The sequence below is a fragment of the Microcaecilia unicolor genome, chromosome 4 (genome assembly GCF_901765095.1).
Source record: "Microcaecilia unicolor chromosome 4, aMicUni1.1, whole genome shotgun sequence".
Lineage (NCBI taxonomy): Eukaryota > Metazoa > Chordata > Amphibia > Gymnophiona > Siphonopidae > Microcaecilia > Microcaecilia unicolor.
The window spans coordinates 122,616,127-122,636,815 of NC_044034.1; the positions used below are offsets into that span (position 1 = coordinate 122,616,127).

Here is a 20,689-nt window from a genome sequence, read left to right on the forward strand (position 1 = left end):
TCTGTAACTTTTTTTTTTGGCATATCACTGCTCTGGCTCTTTGAGCACTTGATAGTTTTCGTCTGGTTCTCCCAGTTCTTCTGGACACCAGACTGGAGTTTACTAAACAGAATGCTTTCTTCTTTTCTGTGGAATCGATTACCTGTAGTCTTTGGTATGAACACTCCTATAGGACGTTACGACACAACTGAAGACATTTCTCTAGCCTATCCTGGGTTGATGGCTGATGTGAGCGATACGGCATAGGTGGCCGGGGGGGGGGGGGGGGGGGGGGGGTCACACTGGTCATACAATATGCTGTTATTACTAGCATTTTACAGTTACTATCATAACATTGGCTTGCTATACTAATATCATACTACCCAAAATCCTCTGTAATACTAAATGTTTATTTCTTATACTTCTCCACCATTCATGATGTATTGTAAGCCACATTGAGCCTGCAAAGAGGTGGGAAAATGTGGGATACAAATGCAATAAATAAAGTATTGACAGTATTACTAACATTACCGAACACTATTCAGTTGTTTGCATTAGTATTTACTAGTATAAAGGCCTGGTTCAGTACGCAATGAAACGGGCACTAGCAAGGTAATCCCCCCCCCCTGCAGCGTCCCTCCTCTCTCCCCTGCCCCTCCCTGCAGCCACCCATCTGGTCTCAGGACCCCCTCTCCACCAACCCTCCTCTGCTCCTGCAGCCACGCATGTGCAGCGGCCCTCCTCTCTCTCCTGACCCCCCTGCAGCCAACCATGTCCAGCAACCCTCCTCTCCCCCTGCAGCCACCCATGTCCAATGATCCTCCTCTCCTTTCCCCTTGCCCCCCTGTAGCCACCCATGTCCAGCGACCCACCCCTCTCCCCTGCCCCCCTGCAGCTACTCATGTTCAGTGACCCTCCTCTCCCCCTGCCCCCCTGCAGCCACCCATCTGGTCTCAGGACCCCCTCCCCACCTCCCTCTAAAAGGCCCGGTTCGGTACGCAATGAAACGGGCACTAGCAAGGTAACCCCCCCACTGCAGCGTCCCTCCTGTCTCCCCTGCCCCTCCCTGCAGCCACCCATCTGGTCTCAGGACCCCCTCACCACCAACTCTCCTCTGCTCCTGCAGCCACGCATGTGCAGCGGCCCTCCTCTCTCTCCTGCCCCCCCTGCAGCCAACCATGTCCAGCAACCCTCCTCTCCCCCTGCAGCCACCCATGTCCAATGATCCTCCTCTCCTTTCCCCTTGCCCCCCTGTAGCCACCCATGTCCAGCGACCCACCTCTCTCCCCTGCCCCCCTGCAGCCACTCATGTTCAGTGACCCTCCTCTCCCCCTGCCCCCCCTGCAGCCACCCATCTGGTCTCAGGACCCCCTCCCCACCTCCCTCTAAAAGGCCCGGTTCGGTACGCAATGAAACGGGCACTAGCAAGGTAACCCCCCCACTGCAGCGTCCCTCCTGTCTCCCCTGCAGCCACCCATCTGGTCTCAGGACCCCCTCCCCACCAACCCTCCTCTGCTCCTGCAGCCATGCATGTGCAGCGGCCCTCCTCTCTCCCCTGCCCCCCTGCAGCCACCCATGTCCAGCAACCCTCCTCTCCCCCTGCAGCCACCCATGTCCAATAATCCTCCTCTCCTTTCCCCTCGCCCCCCTGTAGACACCCATGTTCAGTGACCCTCCTCTCCCCCTGCCCCTCCCTGCAGCGTCCCTTCTGTCTCCCCTGCAGCCACCCATCTGGTCTCAGGACCCCCTCCCCACCTCCCTCTTCCCTGCCCCCCCTGCAGCCAACCGTGTCCAGCAACCCTCCTCTCCCCCTGCAGCCACCCATGTCCAATGATCCTCCTCTCCTTTCCCCTTGCCCCCCTGTAGCCACCCATGTCCAGCGACCCACCCCTCTCCCCTGCCCCCCTGCAGCTACTCATGTTCAGTGACCCTCCTCTCCCCCTGCCCCCCCCTACAGCCACCCATCTGGTCTCAGGACCCCCTCCCCACCTCCCTCTAAAAGGCCCGGTTCGGTACGCAATGAAACGGGCACTAGCAAGGTAACCCCCCCACTGCAGCGTCCCTCCTGTCTCCCCTGCCCCTCCCTGCAGCCACCCATCTGGTCTCAGGACCCCCTCACCACCAACTCTCCTCTGCTCCTGCAGCCACGCATGTGCAGCGGCCCTCCTCTCTCTCCTGCCCCCCCTGCAGCCAACCATGTCCAGCAACCCTCCTCTCCCCCTGCAGCCACCCATGTCCAATGATCCTCCTCTCCTTTCCCCTTGCCCCCCTGTAGCCACCCATGACCAGCGACCCACCCCTCTCCCCTGCCCCCCTGCAGCTACTCATGTTCAGTGACCCTCCTCTCCCCCTGCCCCCCCCTGCAGCCACCCATCTGGTCTCAGGACCCCCTCCCCACCTCCCTGTAAAAGGCCCGGTTCGGTACGCAATGAAACGGGCACTAGCAAGGTAACCCCCCCACTGCAGCGTCCCTCCTGTCTCCCCTGCCCCTCCCTGCAGCCACCCATCTGGTCTCAGGACCCCCTCACCACCAACTCTCCTCTGCTCCTGCAGCCACGCATGTGCAGCGGCCCTCCTCTCTCTCCTGCCCCCCCTGCAGCCAACCATGTCCAGCAACCCTCCTCTCCCCCTGCAGCCACCCATGTCCAATGATCCTCCTCTCCTTTCCCCTTGCCCCCCTGTAGACACCCATGTTCAGTGACCCTCCTCTCCCCCTGCCCCTCCCTGCAGCGTCCCTTCTGTCTCCCCTGCAGCCACCCATCTGGTCTCAGGACCCCCTCCCCACCTCCCTCTTCCCTGCCCCCCCTGCAGCCATCCATGTCCAGCAACCCTCCTCTCCCCCTGCAGCCACCCATGTCCAGCGACCCTCCCCTCCCCCTGCCCCCTCCAGCTACCCATGTCCAGCGACTCTCCCCTCCCCCCTCGGCGCATCACCCAAGCCCCTACCCCTCCCCTCGGGCACATCAATCCCCTCGCCACCCGCAGCCGCCAATACTAACGCTGTCCTGTCGCTTCTGCGTCTCCTGTTGAGCAGCAGCGGCCGGTACCAAAAGAAAAAAGCCAAAAACAGATTTGTAACCTGAAACTCGGCTCCGTAGACAGCCATCTGACATTGGCTGTCGTCTCTGCAGCCGCTCCTCCTCTCCCCTCTGACATTGCTGTGCGCCTCCGGGGTCTTCCTGCAGGGGCAGTGACATGGAGGGGAGAAGAGGAGCGGCTGCAGAGACGACAGCCAATGCCAGATGGCTGTCTACGGAGCCACGTTTCAGGTTAAAAAATTTTTTTGGCTTTTTTCTTTTTGTACCGGCCACTGCTGCTCCACAGGAGAAGCAGCAGTGGCCAGACAGCGTTTGTATTGGCGGCTGCGGATGGCTAGGGGGGTTGATGTGCCCAAGAGGGGGCGGGGGGGTAGGGGCTTTGGTGACACGCCGGGGGGAGGGTCTTGAGTGATGCATCGGGGGGGTAGGGGTTGGGTGTTGCGCCCGGGGGGGGGGGGTGCACTGAGAGCTGATTGGTAGGCAGGGGGAGGAGTAGGGAAACACGCTCCGCTTATTTCCCTACTCCTCTCCTTGCCTTGGAATCAGCTGTCAGTGACATCACTCACGTCTGAATGTTCTAAACTGCCTAGCAGACCACATCCGAGGGAGCCACAATCCCAGGCACATTAGAACGTTGGCGGTGAGAATTATTATATAGGATGAGTTATTGTTTTACTTTTTATTAAAATGTATTCTCTGGTTCTTATAATTTGGATGGCGTTCCTTTATTTATAGAATTTTGATTGTAAACCATTTAGAAAGGCAGTATATAAAATGGAAATAAGCCATAAACTGTTTTGTTAACCTGGTATAAAAAATAAAGCAGCATATGATCTATTAGTTCTTTTAAAAAAAGATCAAGCACAACAGATCCTTCCTCTGTGTGACAACTAGCAGCACAGCTGCATGGCCTATTTATTTATTTTTTTTAAATCTTCAGTCATCACTTGCTTCAGGATAGGGCAGGAGCTGTTTTCAGATAATGAAGCCACCACAGAGTCTGTGGTACAGAACAAAATAAAACCCAGGTGCCATTCAGGTTTCTGGAAACACAAGATAGGTCCAGACAGGTTTATCCAAGTCTCTGTCACTTGAGAATAAGGTTTTGGTTAAACATCTGTGCTAAATACCTGCAACTCTAGCTTTGGCTCAGAGAATGCACTATTTCTCAGCTTCACTGAGGAAAAGAGGACCTGTATTGCTCAAAAGCAAAAGGAAAGGGACAAAGACTCAGATTACCGCCAGAATGCTATCAATCCACTTCTAGGTCAGGTTTGCAACAGTAGGCGAGTTATTTAATCCCCCTCTACTTTGGTTTAACGAGTTACAATTGAGTAATAGTCATGGATGGTGCTCTTCCCACAGTGGCTGTGTAGTCAGCATGAATGACTGAACACCCTGGAGGCACCTCTATGTGCTTCCTGAGTGTTAAGTGCACAAAAAAACCCAAAAATGCAGCATGTATGCTATCCAGTGTTTCTTCGCTTATGTCATACAAAGACTATGTCCTTCTCTAAACAAGCAAAGGAAATGCTAACTGCTGGAAGCCCCTTACAAGGCTAACTGTACAATATTGCCTCAGCAGCGAGAGCCAGCCTCCCCTTGGGCATTAAGCCCATCTACTTTTTGATGATACCTGTAAAACAATGCGAGCCGGGAGGGCCCGACAGTGCTGTTTTCTGTAGCACTTTACTCATGGTGTCATCTGGAAACACAAAAAGGACTTCTTCTGCCACTAAGAAATGACTCAGCACTGCTGTAGATAAACCAGTGGCTTTCTGGAAAAAAGACCCCCTCTTTTGCACCTGAGCATGCTCGCAGTAAGGACCCTGCAGTGATCAAGTCAAACAAGTGACCCAACACCAGAATGAAAGAGGGGTCCTGTGACTTGTGGCCTCCCTTCAACTATGTTTTCCCCGACATTCCTCAGAACTTGATGTTACCATTGGGGGGAGGGGAGCACGCCCTCTACTCAAATGTTTTCCTACCCTCTTCCACAGGGCTGACTCCATCCTCCAGCAAAGAGCTGAAGAGCACTTTTACAAAAGTCACTCAGAGCCAGATGCACTAACTCCACGGAAAGAGCCCTTCCCTTACCAATCCCTTAGCAAATCGGTAAAAAATGGGCATGCATGAAGGAAATCGCATGCAAATGAGCTGCTTGCTGTTAGCTCATTTGCACGCGATTTTCTTCCTAAGGAGGTAATCAATAGAAACAAAATAAAACATGGAAAAGAAAATATGATGATACCTTTTTTATTGGACATAACTTAATACATTTCTTGATTAGCTTTCGAAGTTTGCCCTTCTTCGTCAGATCGGAAATAAGCAAATATTGGTAGATGACAGTATATATAAGTGAAACATCAAAGCATTCCAGTGACAATCTAATAGGATGGGGGTGGATAGGTGAGAGACAGGTGAGATACGCATGGAGACATCCTGTTAGACTGTTACTGGAATGCTTTGATGTTTCACTTATACATACTGTCACCTACCAACATTTGCTTATTTCCGATCTGACGAAGAAGGGCAACCTTCAAAAGCTAATCAAGAAATGTATTAAGCTATGTCCAATAAAAAAGGTATCATCTTATTTTCTTGTCCATGTTTTATTTCTATTGATTACCTTTAAAAGTGGACTAACACGGCTAACACACCTTCCTAAGGAGGGTAAGCCAGTCCGCCAGCTGAGCATGTGGTTAGTGTATCTGGGTTTAAAAAAAGATTTGGACAAATTTCTGGAGGAAAAGTCCATATTCTGCTATTGAGATAGACATGGGAAGCAGATGCTTACCCTGAGATTTGTAATATGGAGTATTGCCAGGATTTGGGTTTCTGCCAGGTACTTGTGACCTGGCTTGGCCACAGTTTGGAAAACAGGATACTGGGCTAGATGGACAATTGGTCTGACCCAGTATGGCTACTCTTAGGCTCTTATCTTTCCGTTTTGAAGAAGCAGACTGAACAACTGCAGTTTTGAAACAGCACAACTGAAGAAGTTATGTTTTATCACATTCTTATGATCTCACCTCTTTATATCACCATTCCACCACAAGGCTGGTTTGCACTTTTTTTTTTTTGTATTTCTCTTATCTCACGATTTCAAAATCAGCAGCACTTTAGCACATTGTACTTTTAAATATGCTTTTATTTGTCCTTTTGACCGACTATTAGTACAGTGCACTCAGAAAGATGCTTGCGGTCCTTTTAGATTCCATAGCATGTTTAGAAATACAGAATATCTTTCTACTGTTGTCACAGAATGTCTATTTACATTCCCTTAGATTTTACAATATTTCTTAGCTTTTCTAGTTCACACATTACTTTCAAATTATGTGCATTCACCCACCAAATAAATTTATGGATCATCCCATTTTACATGCAGAATCTTAGAGTTATCAACACACAATGCTAAAAAAATCATCCAGAGACTCTCTTGTATTACACTTCCCTCAATGTAATAAAATCAAATACAAAACTATCCACTATGCTGGATTTTCATACCAAAGTACAACCAGATAGAACACTTTTGCCCAAACAACTCTGTCAAACTGAAGATCATCTCATATTTCATAAACTATTGAAAACTCGCTTGATAAGATTGACCTCTAACAATAAAAATAACTAACCCTAACCAGAGTTTTTGCAATAACTCTGTCCATAGTCATATTCTATCCTATGTATTACAAACATGCTATACGATCAGGATTTCATGTTATACTGTTATTAGTAATTATCTACTTGTTCTATGTAATCAAAATGCCTTGTCAGTTCTATTTGTGTTATATTGAGGGGCATAATCGAACGAAAACGTCTATCTCCAAGGGCGTTTATCTCCGAGAACGGGTCCGTGAAGGGGCGGACCGAACCGTATTTTCGAAAAAAATAGACATCCATGTTTTATTCGACAATTTGTGAGCTGGGCGTTTTTGTTTTTCAGCGATAATGGAAAATGAAAGCGCCTAGCTCAAAAACGAATAAATCCAAGGCATTTGTTCGTGGGAGGGGCCAGGATTCGTACTGCACTGGTCCCCCTCACATGCCAGGACACCAACCGGGCACCCTAGGGGGCACTTTTACAAAAAAAAAAAAAAGTTAAAGAGCTCCCAGGTGCATAGCACCCTTCCCTTGTCTGTTGAGCCCCCCAAATCCCCCTCAAAACCCACTGCCCACAAGTCTACACCATTACTATAGCCCTAAGGGGTGAAGGGGGGCACCTACATGTGGTACAGTGGGTTTGGGGGAGTTGGGCGACTAAGCATTAAGCAGCACAATTGTAACAGGTAGGGGGGGGGTGGGCCTGGGTCCACCTGCCTGAAGTCCACTGCACCCCCTAACAACTGCTCCAGGGACCTGCTTACTGCTGCCAGGGAGGTGGGTATGACATTTGAGGGTGAAAATAAAAAGTTGTGAAACATCATTTTTTGTGGTTGGGCGCGGGTTAGTGACCACTGGGGGAGTCAGGGGAGGTCATCCCCGATTCCCTCTGGTGGTAATCTGGTCATTAGGGCACTTTTTGGGGCCTTATTCATGAAAAAACAGGGTCCAGGAAAAGTGCCCTAAATTCTAGCTACAAACGCATACTTTTTTTCCATTATCGGCGAAAGGCGCCCATCTCTGTTTGGGTGATAACCATGCCCCAGTCCCGCCTTCACCACGATTCCGACACGCCCCCGTCAACTTTGTACGCTTCCGTGATGGAGTGCAGTTGAAAACGTCCAAGTTCGGCTTTCGATTATACCGCGTTATTCGTTTATGTGAGATAAACGTCCATCTCCCGATTTAGGTCAGAACTTGGGCGTTTTTCTCGTTCGATTATAAGCAGGATTGTGAGCCACACTGAACTTGAATCCTATTTGAGATCATGTGTGATATAAATGTCATAAATAAATCAACGTCCTCAGTTTAATCTGTAGTAGGCTTTCCCACATAAGAGATGCTTTTTTAAAATGACAATCTGTTGTTCTGTGCACGTTGAGTGCTCATAGCAGGCATTTCAGGACCACGCAATTTTGAGTCACCATTTGTTTATCTCACATCTTACTGTACTTCCACACAGATTTTTCATCTTCTGCCCTATACAGAGTGTTTCACAGTGTCCTATACGTAATCAACTCGGGTACCTCCCGCATATTCTTGTTTAATCACCTTTCCATGTTTTGAGTTGGATTCCGTCTCCCCCCCCCCCCCCCCCCCCCCGCAATATATTTTGCTTCTAATATACCTTTCTCAAGGTTTGTTTTGCATAGCAGACATTTTCTAGGTCCAGCTAAGCACATTCAAATTTGCTTTGCTTGCTCTTGGTTCAAGCCCCATTCTTCCTTTTTATGCTTTTCCTTTCTTATTGCATTACATTAGCATAGTTTCAGCATTGTATCCCATTGGTTATATTGAATTGAACAATACGCTTGACATGATGAGTTCCAAGACATCATGTGACATTTGTATAGTCTTGTATTCTTTTTAAACAGCCTAGGATGATGTTCATGTTGTTTTGCATCAAACGCTCTGTTACTGTTTTTGTTTTTTTTTGTTTTTTTGTCTAATCAGATTGGTCTTATTATTTCAGCGTATTTTATAGATACCATTCCAGTACACTGCTGTTGCCCATTGTTTGGGTTTTCATTCTACTAGATAAAGGGCCCTGTTTACTAAACTGTGTTAAAAGCGGGACAGCAGCTTTAACGTGCGTTAACCAAGTACATGCATTAACAGTGTACACGCCTACAATATCCTTATAAGCGCCTACATAGTTAGCGCAAACGCCAATTGTAGGTGCGTTAAAAATGCTATCGTGCCTTAGTAAACAGGGCCCAAAGTTCGGTTGAATTTTATTTAATTTTTGGGGGGGGGGGTTTTCAAATCACATGTATTCTGGTACTTTTAATATACCTCTCTCGGCGCTTGTCTTGTATGCCAGACATCTTCTGGGTTCTGCCAAGCCTATCTTAATTGATTTTGCTCTAGTCTCATGCAACTGTACAATATTTATTTCTTATATGGATAACATAATTGTTTTTCTCTTATTGTTTTGCATTTAAGCATGTTTTTAAATTGTATTAATGTTTTTATTTTTACATAGTTGCATTGAACTTATTTACACATTTTGTATGTTTAGAGATATGTTCTGAATTTGTATAGTTTGCCACTTATGCAACCTTTTGTCTCTAATAGCTTGTTATCGTTTTAACGTCCTTTTTAGTGTTTTCTGTTTATATTTTATTGGTTTTACTACAATGTATTTTATTCTATGCATATTTTATTTCAATGTATATTTTAGACTCCTGAGGCACCATGTCGAGTCTACAGGTTGCTATTCAGGAATAAATTCTATGTATGACATCTGACTCCCTCAGGTTTTTGGAAGAGTCATTTCTTCACACTACTTCTTTGTCCTTGCTACATCCATAATGTTCCCTGTTCCTCAACCTCTGTGGTCGATTCTTGCATTAGAGCTAACAATTTGTAATACAATGTCTAAACCCCATCCTTTTATATGAAAAAAAGTTACAGAAGTTTGAACACAAACCCCCCCCCCCCAAAAAAAAAAAACTTTCATACTGCTTACAGACCAATGACATGAAAAATTGGCCACTCTCAACATTTTTGAGACTTTAGTCACCCCCCCCCCCCCCCCCCCCAGAGATGGGTCACAAATCTCATGAGAAAAATGTAAAATTTTCTCAAAAAACTGCACCAAGCCTTTCAGAGAACAGGCTATCCTATCCTGAAATCTATCTTTCTTCATCCAGTCTAGTACAGAGGAAAGCGCTTTAATTTCTCCAACTTAAAAAGAGAGAGATGCTGTATAAAGGCTTCACTTTCTCTGCCTTGAATTTATTGGCTGCCTTCTGCCAACATGTGTGTTCCTATTTCCATGCCTTCCTTTCAATCCTCCAACTGGTCTGTACCATGGTAGCCTTCTCTAACTTCCCTCTCTTCCCTAGGCAGTAAAATATCAAGAATCCCTCCAACTGCTCATCACCAAATCTTCAGCACAAACCCCCAAGTGCAAAATTAGTCATAGCCTCATAAAACCAAAAATCGATTTTTCCCCTCACACTCTAATTCATTCCATCCCTCCCATTACTTCTTACTGCCTAACCATCAAGGTGAAGTGAATACAAAAGTGATCAGACCAGGGAACCTTCCCAACCTCCAGTATTTCCAGTGACTCTTCCCTTCTCATAGGCATGGCACCAACCAGCACATGGCCTACCTCATTGGGCAGGCCACTGCACAATCTGACTGAACCATCATCTAAAAGACTCTGAATAAAAAGTTTCAGCTTTTTGATCTACATACTGATAATTTACGTTGTATAAATCAGAGGTGCTCAATGTCCGTCCTTGAGGTTTGCAACCAAATCAGGTTTCACGATTTCCACAATGAATATACATGAGACTTATTTGCATGCAATGGAGGCAGTGGACGCACATAGAACTCATGTACATTCACTGTGGAAATCCTGAAAACTCAACTGGATTGTGGACCTCAGGGACTGACATTGAGCTCCTCTGGTGTAAATCATCCCCATCAACACCAGAAAGTGTACCCCCAAATCTTAACATCCATTAAGTCATCTATCCCCAATGCTGTACCCATATGCAAATCACTGTAAATAGCATCTCAACATTATAGCATATCAAACGTTCAATTGCAACCCAACTGAACGTTCATATATAATGCCAGCCCACCACCCTTATCTTATTCTTACAGAACAGTAGCATTATAAGTACAGTTACGTGCAAAGTGCTAGCCGCACACTCACTGGTATTTCATAACCTAGGCAAGCAACTCACTTAGCTCATAAAAGCAAGGAGGGCATACATAAAGGTGAGGCTTTGGCAAAGCATAGGCAGACCCCATTTTTACTTGGTGCTAATATTTCAAATCTACCTTGACCATCTCCTAGTCCAGTGGCATAGCCAGATTTATTTTGGGTGGGCCCAGGGTAACCCCTCCCCCCCACAATGCATCTGTCTCCCTCTCCTCAGCCCTTCACCCCGGCAACTACTCCTCCCTCCGAACACCCCTCCTCTCTCTACCTGATAACCAGAGGTGGCAATTTACATCCGCAGGATGTGCCAGTCTTCCAGGCTTCCCATGACTTCATGAGGGTGGGAAGTGGCAGATAGAAGCCTGAAGGACTGGTGCAGACTGTGGATGTAAGTCTCCACTGCCAGCGGTGGTTCTCAAGTAGAAAGAAAAGGGGAGTAGAGTTCAAAGGGGGGGGGGGGGGGAGAGAAGAGTTGCTGGATCCAGGGGCAGCAGAGAGGGAAACAGAGAAAGGAGGTGGCTAACAGATACTGTCCTGGTTCCCCTGCCTTCAGACTGGATGACTGGATGAAGAAAGATAGATTTCAGGATAGGATAGCCTCAGCAATTTCAGATAACACTACCAACCACAGAGGCACCGAACCTCATAAGTCTTCCTACTTATTAGGCCGGGGCTGTACCAAACCACAATTTGACAAGTTTAGCAACAGCATATTATTCTATCAGGAAGCAGTACCTCAGTCTGGCCTTCTTGAGCACTGCACTCATGAGTGACACGAATGCTCTGCAATAGAAACAAAAAAATAATAATAATTGTGGTCAATACTGAGCAAAGCACAAGCTGGCACTTTTATTAACTAAGTAGTGAGGGGAAGGGACAAGTGTGCTCAGCAAGAAAGCCAAAATGAACTTCAGAAAAGCTTCAAATTGTATATGCAGTGTGTGCAGTGCTGGTGCAAGAGTACTGGCCAGTGGCGTAGCCAGAAGTCAATTTTTGGGTGGGCCAACAGGTTGGATGGGTGGGCACTAGACAGTGGTGTGCTGGTAAATGTTTAACAACAGGCTCTCTCCCCGGTCCACCTCTGCAGAGGAGACGCTTCTGGGTTAGAAGCAAGAGGCAGCGTGTTTGAATCGCGACGCTACCGCTGCTGTTGAGTGAGACAGAGGAAGGAGGTAGATCGTGGCGGCGTTGGCAGCGTCTGGGAAGCGCTGCCGTCAGAGAGAAGGAGGCAGATGCAGGATCAGCGCTGCCTGCTCCCTCCGCTCTGCTGCTGGGTGGGCCTGAACCCAAACTGGGTGGGCCTAGGCCCATCCAGGCCCACCCATGGCTACGCCCCTGGTACTGGCAAGTCTGAGGTGAACCTTGAGCCTCATGACCCCCCTCCCCTTCAGTTAATTTTCAGGTCCCCAACATGCTTTTGCCCCAAGAAAATTTTGATAACTGAATCTATAAATTGGAATCATCCCCTAACAATCTTATAAAAATCCATAACACCACACATTTTGAACCCAGAGCTGGAGGGAGTGGCAAGGTTTTGCTGCTGCCCACCCTACCTTAGGCCATCAGGGAATTCTTAAGGAAAGGCTGGGTGGGGGTGGGGAGGAGGAAGCTCAATTCATCCCATATAACAAGGGCTCTCTGTAAGTCAGTCATTTACCCAGGCAAATGGGCTATTCCAAATGTCTTAATTGCAGGTTAAAGTATGTGCTAATCGAGTTTGTGTAGTTGTCTGACTAATCTTTTGCTTTGACTGCAGCTACTCTTTGCTGCCCCCCCCCCCCCCCGAAGCAGCTACCCTAGGCAAACACCTAGCCTTGCCTGATGATTTGGCTGGCCTTGAGTGTGTACTTTCCAGAGCTACTTTCGCAGAGAAGAGCGCCCAGGCCTGAAAAATGGAATAAAGACACTTTAGAGTGTTAGATTTAAGGCTGCTTTTTTGAGACTAAGTTTAACAGCTCTTCAGGGAAGGTACCTCACTACCATCTGAGCAAGGTGTGCAACTTATCTTCATTTTCTGTGCATATTACCGTATCTCCAGCATCTTCCAGAAGTATTATGAGATTTCAGTACACGTACAGTACTACTTAACTGTTCAAACGCTCTGGACAACATCTGAACCTTATAAATAATGCACCTTTTTCTCACAATATAGCTATAAGCTTGAAGAGGGGGGGGGGGGGGCATCTGGTCGGTCCTGAACTCCTTCATATAACATTTTGCACCTCTCCAGATTTTACCTCAGAAAGGCTGCAGTAGCACCCCAACCATATGCCCATATGAAGTAATATAAAACACCAGTTCACACCTCATCATTTTCCAGATACTTGGCTCTTTCTGTTGAGCTCATCGACCAAGTGTTTTCCAGGAACTTCTGCAACGGTGAATCTAACTCTTAAAACAAAGAAAAAATAAAACCCTTACATTCATACCATAAAAAGATAAGTCTGCACCCCCCAAGGAAAAGACTTCCATTGTGCCTCCTTGTAATACTTTCTAAACACTACAGTAGAACCTGGAGAGCACTAGAAACTGTAAATTTCCTTAAGTTATCAATGACATGATTGCTAAGTCTTCAGGTATGCCAACCCAGCAAAGTGATCTCTTCTCTGTTTCCTGGTTTGGCTGGAAGGCTGAAAATTACTCTTTTCAAGCTGTGAAAAGTCAGACCAGGAGGCACTGACACACACAGGACAAGAGTATTCACAGCTCTAACTCTGTGCCCAAGTACATGTGGCTCAAGCATTTTCTGCTGGTTACACACATGACTTTTAATCACTGTCATGTTACTGATACTCAAGCACAGCATGAACTGGCGCCAATGGGCACCTCTCAGCAACAGATTAAAAACCTGTACTAAATAAAAGGTTACATTAAAATGTTAAAAGCACAAAAATAAATTACCAAGACACTACCAAAAATTTGTTTTCTTGTGAAGAAGAAGTTTAACTTAACCACTGCAGTCAGGTCTTAACACACAGCACTGCATACCCACAAAATAGCAAAAAAAAAAAAAAAAAAAACCCACACACACCAACAAAAAAAAACCAAAAACTCTTTTTCACATAAACTTACTATCTATAATATCTGGAGAAGAAAAAAAAAAAAAAAAAGGATCCCAACAATTTTTCCCAAATAACTCAAAAACATCCTACTACAGCAGAAACTTCTGCCTGAAATTTGAGACATTTCCGAATACTTTATTTTTCAACAAGATGGAGTACCAGCGAATCGAGCTTGCAAAACAGTTGTCTCTTAATTAATGAAATCCCAGAATTCACTGAGCCAACAGCTCAGTGGTGTCAAAGACTTCATGAAATGTGTCAAGTTTTAAAGGACACTTCGAACACAAATTACGAAGAAAAACCCCATTATACTAATGCATTTTCAAAGGTCATATTAAATGTTTAAACAATTGCAAAGTATTTTGAAACTACGTAAGGGGTCCCATTTTTTCTGGACACCATGTATAATGCACACCCTTGAATATTGCAGAGCTCCAGGTCCAAGTCTGACCCTGGAACAGAGGAAGAGAAGGTTTTGCTTTCCCCCTACAAATTATCTGTATTAGTAAATAGAAAATACTTTTCACTACATGATTACATACCCTAAGGGTACACAGCACTGCGTTGAATGTGCAAATACACCCTCAGAAGCATGCCAGCTAAAGTGAATTTCTCCTGAAGTGTCAAATTAAGTGCATGACAGAAAACAAATATCTGTTATCTGGACAGGAAAGAACTGCAATGCCCAAATTCTGATAATAAATTGTGCTATTATACCTACCTTCTCCCCACTTTTCATCCCATTAAAAAAAGTTTACCTTCTGAAAAACTATTAAAAAAAAACTTGCAATTTTCAGAAACTCCATTCTTGTACTTAAGCACTCCCAGCAAATTTAGAAGATTTGAGCAAAAATTTAAAAAAAATTGTCAGCTGCTGCAGGTGACCATGAAGTTTATCTAGTCAGAAGTCTTTGCACAAGGAGTTAAAACTTGCCACCCCTTTTCCAGAGTAAGAAAAACCTCCAGGCATGCTACAAGCCTGTTCTTCCAGCATCATACACAGGATCAGAGCGCCACCTACTGTATCCAGACACACAAACACACATCTCATTAAAAAGGATACACGAATAGGCGAAGACAGTTTACCAAAATTCAACTTGTCTCGGTTGTTTGCAACAGCATGAATGAGACCAATCGTTCCACAGGCATTGCTTATCGTCTGCTTCATGAAATATACTGAGGTGCTGACTTCCTGCCCCTGAGCTTTAATCTTCTCCTCCTCTTCCGCTCGGAATAATGCATACTGAACAGAAAACAAGGGAAAAAAAAAAAAAAAAGATGAGCGCGCACAAAGCAGAGTTCCAGATGCAATCCCTGTCAGTCCATCATCTTCACTCCAACCCCGCCAAATACTAGGATACCCGCCCATTATGGATTATGAAAACTTTCAAAAAAAGTGCCGCTGATAAGCGGAGAACTCGAACGCCCCACGAGAAAACACAAACAGAGAAAAGAGTGGGATGTTTGACCACAGAAAAACAAATCCTGGAGACAAAAATGTATAAAAAACTTCTTTATTATTAAAAAAAGACTCGACACAACTGTTGTGTTTCGGCCATCAGGCCTGCCTCAGGAGTCTATAAAAAACATGCCTGATGGCCGAAACACAACAGTTGTGTCGAGTCTTTTTTAATAATAAAGAAGTTTTTTATACATTTTTGTCTCCAGGATTTGTTTTTCCGTGGTCAAACATCCCACTCTTTTCTCTGTTTATGAAAACTTTCACATATATAATTTGCCTACAGTTTAGCCATCCATTTACCCCAATGACTTTGTACCACCCATCTACTACTACTACTAAACATTTCTATAGCACTACTAGATCTACTACTACTACTTATTTCTAAAGCGCTACTAGACGTACGCAGCGCTGTACACTCACCCATTATATGCAACTCAACTGCACTTGCTCCCCTTGGCTGCCTATTTAACATGTTTCACTGTATTACATGAACAGCATTAGCATCATATTCAAATTTAAAGAAGTCTTTATTAAATAAATAGAGATAATACAAAGCAACAAATACAACTTCAATAAACAGACAAGAAGAAACAGCTTAAAAATATGATAAACCTCTAAATATCAGTAAATTGTACACTAAATTATAACTTCTATTTTTTTCTAACAATATTCTTAAAAGGAAACCACAAACGTGATGAACATACTAAAGGGATATATTTATGTTATTTGAACATTCTAATGTTCCTATTAGGGATTTCATTTGTATTGTGTTGACATCGTATCATATTGATGTTATATGTTCTTCCACGCTGCTTATTATGGTGCCATAGAAACACAGAAAATGACAACAGATAGAGACCATATGGCCTATCCACTCTGCCCATCCATACCATCTACTACCCTTCCTCTCCCTTAGAAACCTCATGTACTTGTCCCAAGCTTTCTTGAATTCAGATAGTCTTCGTCTCCACCACTTCCACCAGGAGGCTGTTCCATAAATTCACCACCCCTTCCATGAAGTATTTCCTTAGGTTACTCCCGAGTCTGCCCCCTTTCACCTTCATCCTATGCCCCTTCATTCCACAGCTTCCTTTCAATTGATAAGAGGGTTGCCTCCTGTGCATTTATGCATGAAGATACTTAAATGTATCATAGCTCCCCTTCTCCTGCCCTTCTTCCAGGGTATACATATTGAGATCTTTAACTCAGGGGCGTAGCTACGGGTGGGCCTGGGTGGGCCCAGGCCCATCCAATTTCAGCCCAGGCCCGCCCAGCGCCAGCACCTCCTGTTGAGCAGCAGGGCCGGCGCTACAAAAAGAAGAAGCGCTAAGGACGAGAAATGTTTAAAAAAAAAAAAAGCGCGGCACCGGCAGGCACTGTCTCAGCAGCCGAGGCATTGGCTGCTGAGGCATTGGCTGCTGGCTCGCAGGCTCCTCCCGTCTGCGGGAGGAGCCTGCGAGCCAGCAGCCAATGCCTCAGCAGCCAATGCCTTAAGGCTGCCGAGACAGTGCCTGCCAGTGCCGCGCTTTTTTTTTTTTTTTAAACATTTCTCGTCCTTAAGTTAGCGCCGTTAGCGCTTCTTCTTTTTGTAGCGCCGGCCCTGCTGCTCAACAGGAAAAGCAGCAGTGGCCGGCAATGGGGGCTGGCGCTGGCATGCAGGGCGGGCCTCGTCGAAGAAAAGAGGGAAAACAGATGGAAGGATGGGGAAAAAAAGAGGGAAAACAGATGGAAGGATGGGGAGAACAAGAGGGAAAACATGGAAGGATGGGGAGAACAAGAGGGAAAACATGGAAGGATGGGGAGAACAAGAGGGAAAACATGGAAGGATGGGGAGAACAAGAGGGAAAACATGGAAGGATGGGGAGAACAAGAGGGAAAACATGGAAGGATGGGGAGAACAAGAGGGAAAACATGGAAGGATGGGGAGAACAAGAGGGAAAACATGGAAGGATGGGGAGAACAAGAGGGAAAACATGGAAGGATGGGGAGAACAAGAGGGAAAACATGGAAGGATGGGGAGAACAGAGGGAAAACATGGAAGGATGGGGAGAAAGAGGGAAAACATGGAAGGATGGGGAGAAAGAGGGAAACATGGAAGGATGGGGAGAAAGAGGGAAACATGGAAGGATGGGGAGAAAGAGGGAAACATGGAAGGATGGGGAGAATGAGGGAAAACATGGAAGGATGGGGAGAAAGAGGGAAAACAGATGGAAGGATGGCAGAGAATGAGGAAAAACAGATGGAAGGATGGCAGAGAATGAGGGAAAACATGGAAGGATGGGGAGAAAAGAGGGAAAACAGATGGAAGGATGGCAGAGAATGAGGGAAAACATGGAAGGATGGGGAGAAAAGAGGGAAAACAGAATGGCAGAGAATGAGGGAAAACATGGAAGGATGGGGAGAAAGAGGGAAAACATGGAAGGATGGGGAGAAAAGATAGAAAACAGATGGAAGGATGGGGAGAGAAAGAGGGAAAACGGATGGATGGGGAGAGAGACTCTGGATAGAAGGATGGGGAGAGAAAGGGGAGAGACTGGAAGGATGCAGAGAAAGGTGAGAGACTGGAAGGATGTGGAGAGAGAAGGGACACTGAACAGAAAAGGGTAGAGTGATACAGAGACACTGGTTAGAAAGAGGGAGAGAGACATTAGATGGAAGGATCAGGAGAGAGGATAGATGGATGGAAGGATGGGGAGAGAAAGAGGGAAGACGCTGGATGGAAGGGTAGGGAGAAAGGTGACACTGGACGGAAGGATGCAGAAAGAAAGAGGGGAGACTGGAAGGATGGGGAGAGAAAGAAGAGAGCTGCTGGATGGAAAAGGAGAGTAGTGAAAGACTGGAGAATAAGAGGAAGGGGCATGGGGAGAACAAGGGTGAGAAAAAGATGAAAAGCCATAAGTAGACGAAGGAAATTAAAGAATGGATAGTAAGAATGAATTAAATCAGGACAGAGAGAGAGGCAGAAAAATATTGAAGAAAGCAAAGAAAAAGGAGAGAAAAATGAGAAATGGCCAGGAAACCGTGGCAGAAGAGTTAAGCGAAAACGAAGGAAAGCAAAATCTAGAGACTGGGAGCGACACAATGAGAAAAAGTAAATGGCCATACAAGAAAGGTAAAGAAAATTATTTTATTTTTAATTTAGGATAAAGTAATATGGTACCTGTGTTAATGAAGTTTCAGAGACCAATACTTCCTTCCTTAGGTCAGGCGAGGATACCATAACAGCATTATACTGACCTGAGGCAGGAGGTTTTGGCCTCTGAAAGCTCACTGAAAAGGGTGTTATGCTATTAAATAAATTTTCTGAAATCTGATGCACTGAAAAGCAGCACTTTACCCTGTGTGACAAATGCATCTGATTAGCGTGACTAAATTTTGCTGGGGGAGGGGGGTAGAGAGAAAATTTTGTGCCCACCCACTTTGGGTTCAGGCCCATCCAAAATTGGCAGTCTGGCTACGCCACTGCTTTAACTCACCATACACTTTACAACAAAGACCACTCACTCTTACTCTGCTGCCATTTATCATGTGTTAAATGATTGTTTTACAGTGCTATTAAAATGTGCATATTTCTGATATTGTATCATGTTATTACTAGGATTCAATTTGTCTTCTACTACTACTACTTAACATTTCTAGAGTGCTACTAGGGTTACGCAGCGCTGTACAATTTCTCCAAGTTTACGCCGATTGCATTTACTGTATGCTTAATTTGGTCAATTTACTATGGTTATGCTGTTAAAAGTTATACCTGCTGCACACAGCATTGGGTGAATATCTTTATAAAGGTGGTTAATAAATCCCAATAAGTAAATATACAGGAGAGGCGTGGAAGCTTTAATCTATGAAGGGACCTTTGTGGTCTCAATGGCTCCTAAGCATCCCTAACCTTTGAACTATTACTGTCAGTCTAAATAAAAGGTGTCACAAGCTGCAAGGAATGCAGTCTTCTCTGGAAGTACAGCCCCTCAAATTCTGCATCACAACATCCAGGTGCCTCCCAAAACAAATATCCTGTCACATACTGGAAGACAAGACCTAGAAAAGAGGTTTCACTCCAGCGCCCTGGCAAAACTAGAAACATTTTGAGCACCAAATTGAAAAGTACATGAAAAATCTGACCCAATTCCAATATTGGACAGGGAGGGAGAAAAAGTAACAGGTGATGCTGGTGCTATAGATTTAGTTTAGGCCTCCAGCAGGCCCACACAGTGGTTAAATACTGTCATTACATAGATGATTTTGCCGCTCTGCCCTCTTTCTCCCTCACCCTCCATATAGACAGAACTGAAGCAGTTAGATGTTGTTTTCAGCTCCACCAGCTAGTGAACCATTTAACTCCATTTGAAAACAGAGCAGACAGAGAATCTGTCTTTTTCTGGTCTACTTCCTTATGCCACAATCTCTCCTTTCTTGTTACCAGGAATGAGATGTTGAGTGCTTGAAAAAGGTGTGATAGATGTCAGCCAGATGCTCACCTCTTCTCACCAACTCACTCTTAACATGACTAAGCTTGAATCCACTTAACTTTAAAAATGTGAAGAGTTGTGTACCTCCTTCCCACAAAAATGTTTCAACTTCCACCCTTTTCCCCACCCATGTATTTTTACCCTTTTAATACAAATGTAAAGCATGTTGCTGTAGGTATATGAAAAGCAATTAGCTTGGACATTTTCTAAATACAATAAAATGTGCAGCTCTCACTCGCCTCCCTCCTTGCAGCCCTCTTCCCCCCCCCCCCCCCCCCCCCCCCCCCCCCAGTTTGAGCTAAAACACATCACTCCCCTTCCAGAGGTTGCCTCCTATTGCAATTAAAGGTAGAACAACCATCCTTACCAGTTGAGGCAAATAGATTTTTCAAACCCTGCTGTTCTATCACTGAACATTTCTAAAAACGGGAGAGGATGGCACAAACATCTAGCACCAAATATCAATGTAAACCAAAAGAAACTGGGGATTTATATAATGTAAGGTTTCTCCACTTATATAGAATACCTAAAACTAGAAACCTGTTGTATTTTATCACCAATGTTCATGCATATGCACTCTAAAAACCCTAAAAGGTCTAAAAGGTGTAGAGCCAAAAACAGTGAGGACTAAAAATTCAACTAAACCTAAACTAATTCTAATTAATGTGAACAGTGCTCAGAACTGGGTACGCAAGTAAAACTGTCAAACAGTACTCTTGCCTCCACAACCAACATCATCGCACCGTCAGCCCTCCCTTCCTACCAAAAAGATGTAAATATACTATGTGGTAAGAATGAATGTATATAATGTATCTGTGTAATGATGGTAATACTTAGCTTGGGCTGGCGGGGCAACACTTAGCAAAATGTGGCAGACAGCGATACTTGTCCCAGTA

The 20,689-nt window shown here is 45.3% G+C and overlaps 1 protein-coding gene across 2 annotated transcripts in view; it reads right to left on the minus strand.

Annotated features, from left to right (window-relative positions):
* UCHL3 (ubiquitin C-terminal hydrolase L3) overlaps positions 1–20,689 on the minus strand; it is a 104,016-nt gene that overhangs the window by 66,930 nt on the left and 16,397 nt on the right. For both annotated transcript variants that reach the window (XM_030200601.1, XM_030200602.1), the window contains 3 exons: positions 14,949–15,105; positions 13,106–13,191; positions 11,536–11,583 (listed from right to left, as the gene is read on the minus strand). In XM_030200601.1, coding sequence (XP_030056461.1) covers positions 11,536–11,583; positions 13,106–13,191; positions 14,949–15,105 — 291 coding nt within the window. The remainder of the gene's footprint in view (positions 1–11,535; positions 11,584–13,105; positions 13,192–14,948; positions 15,106–20,689) is intronic.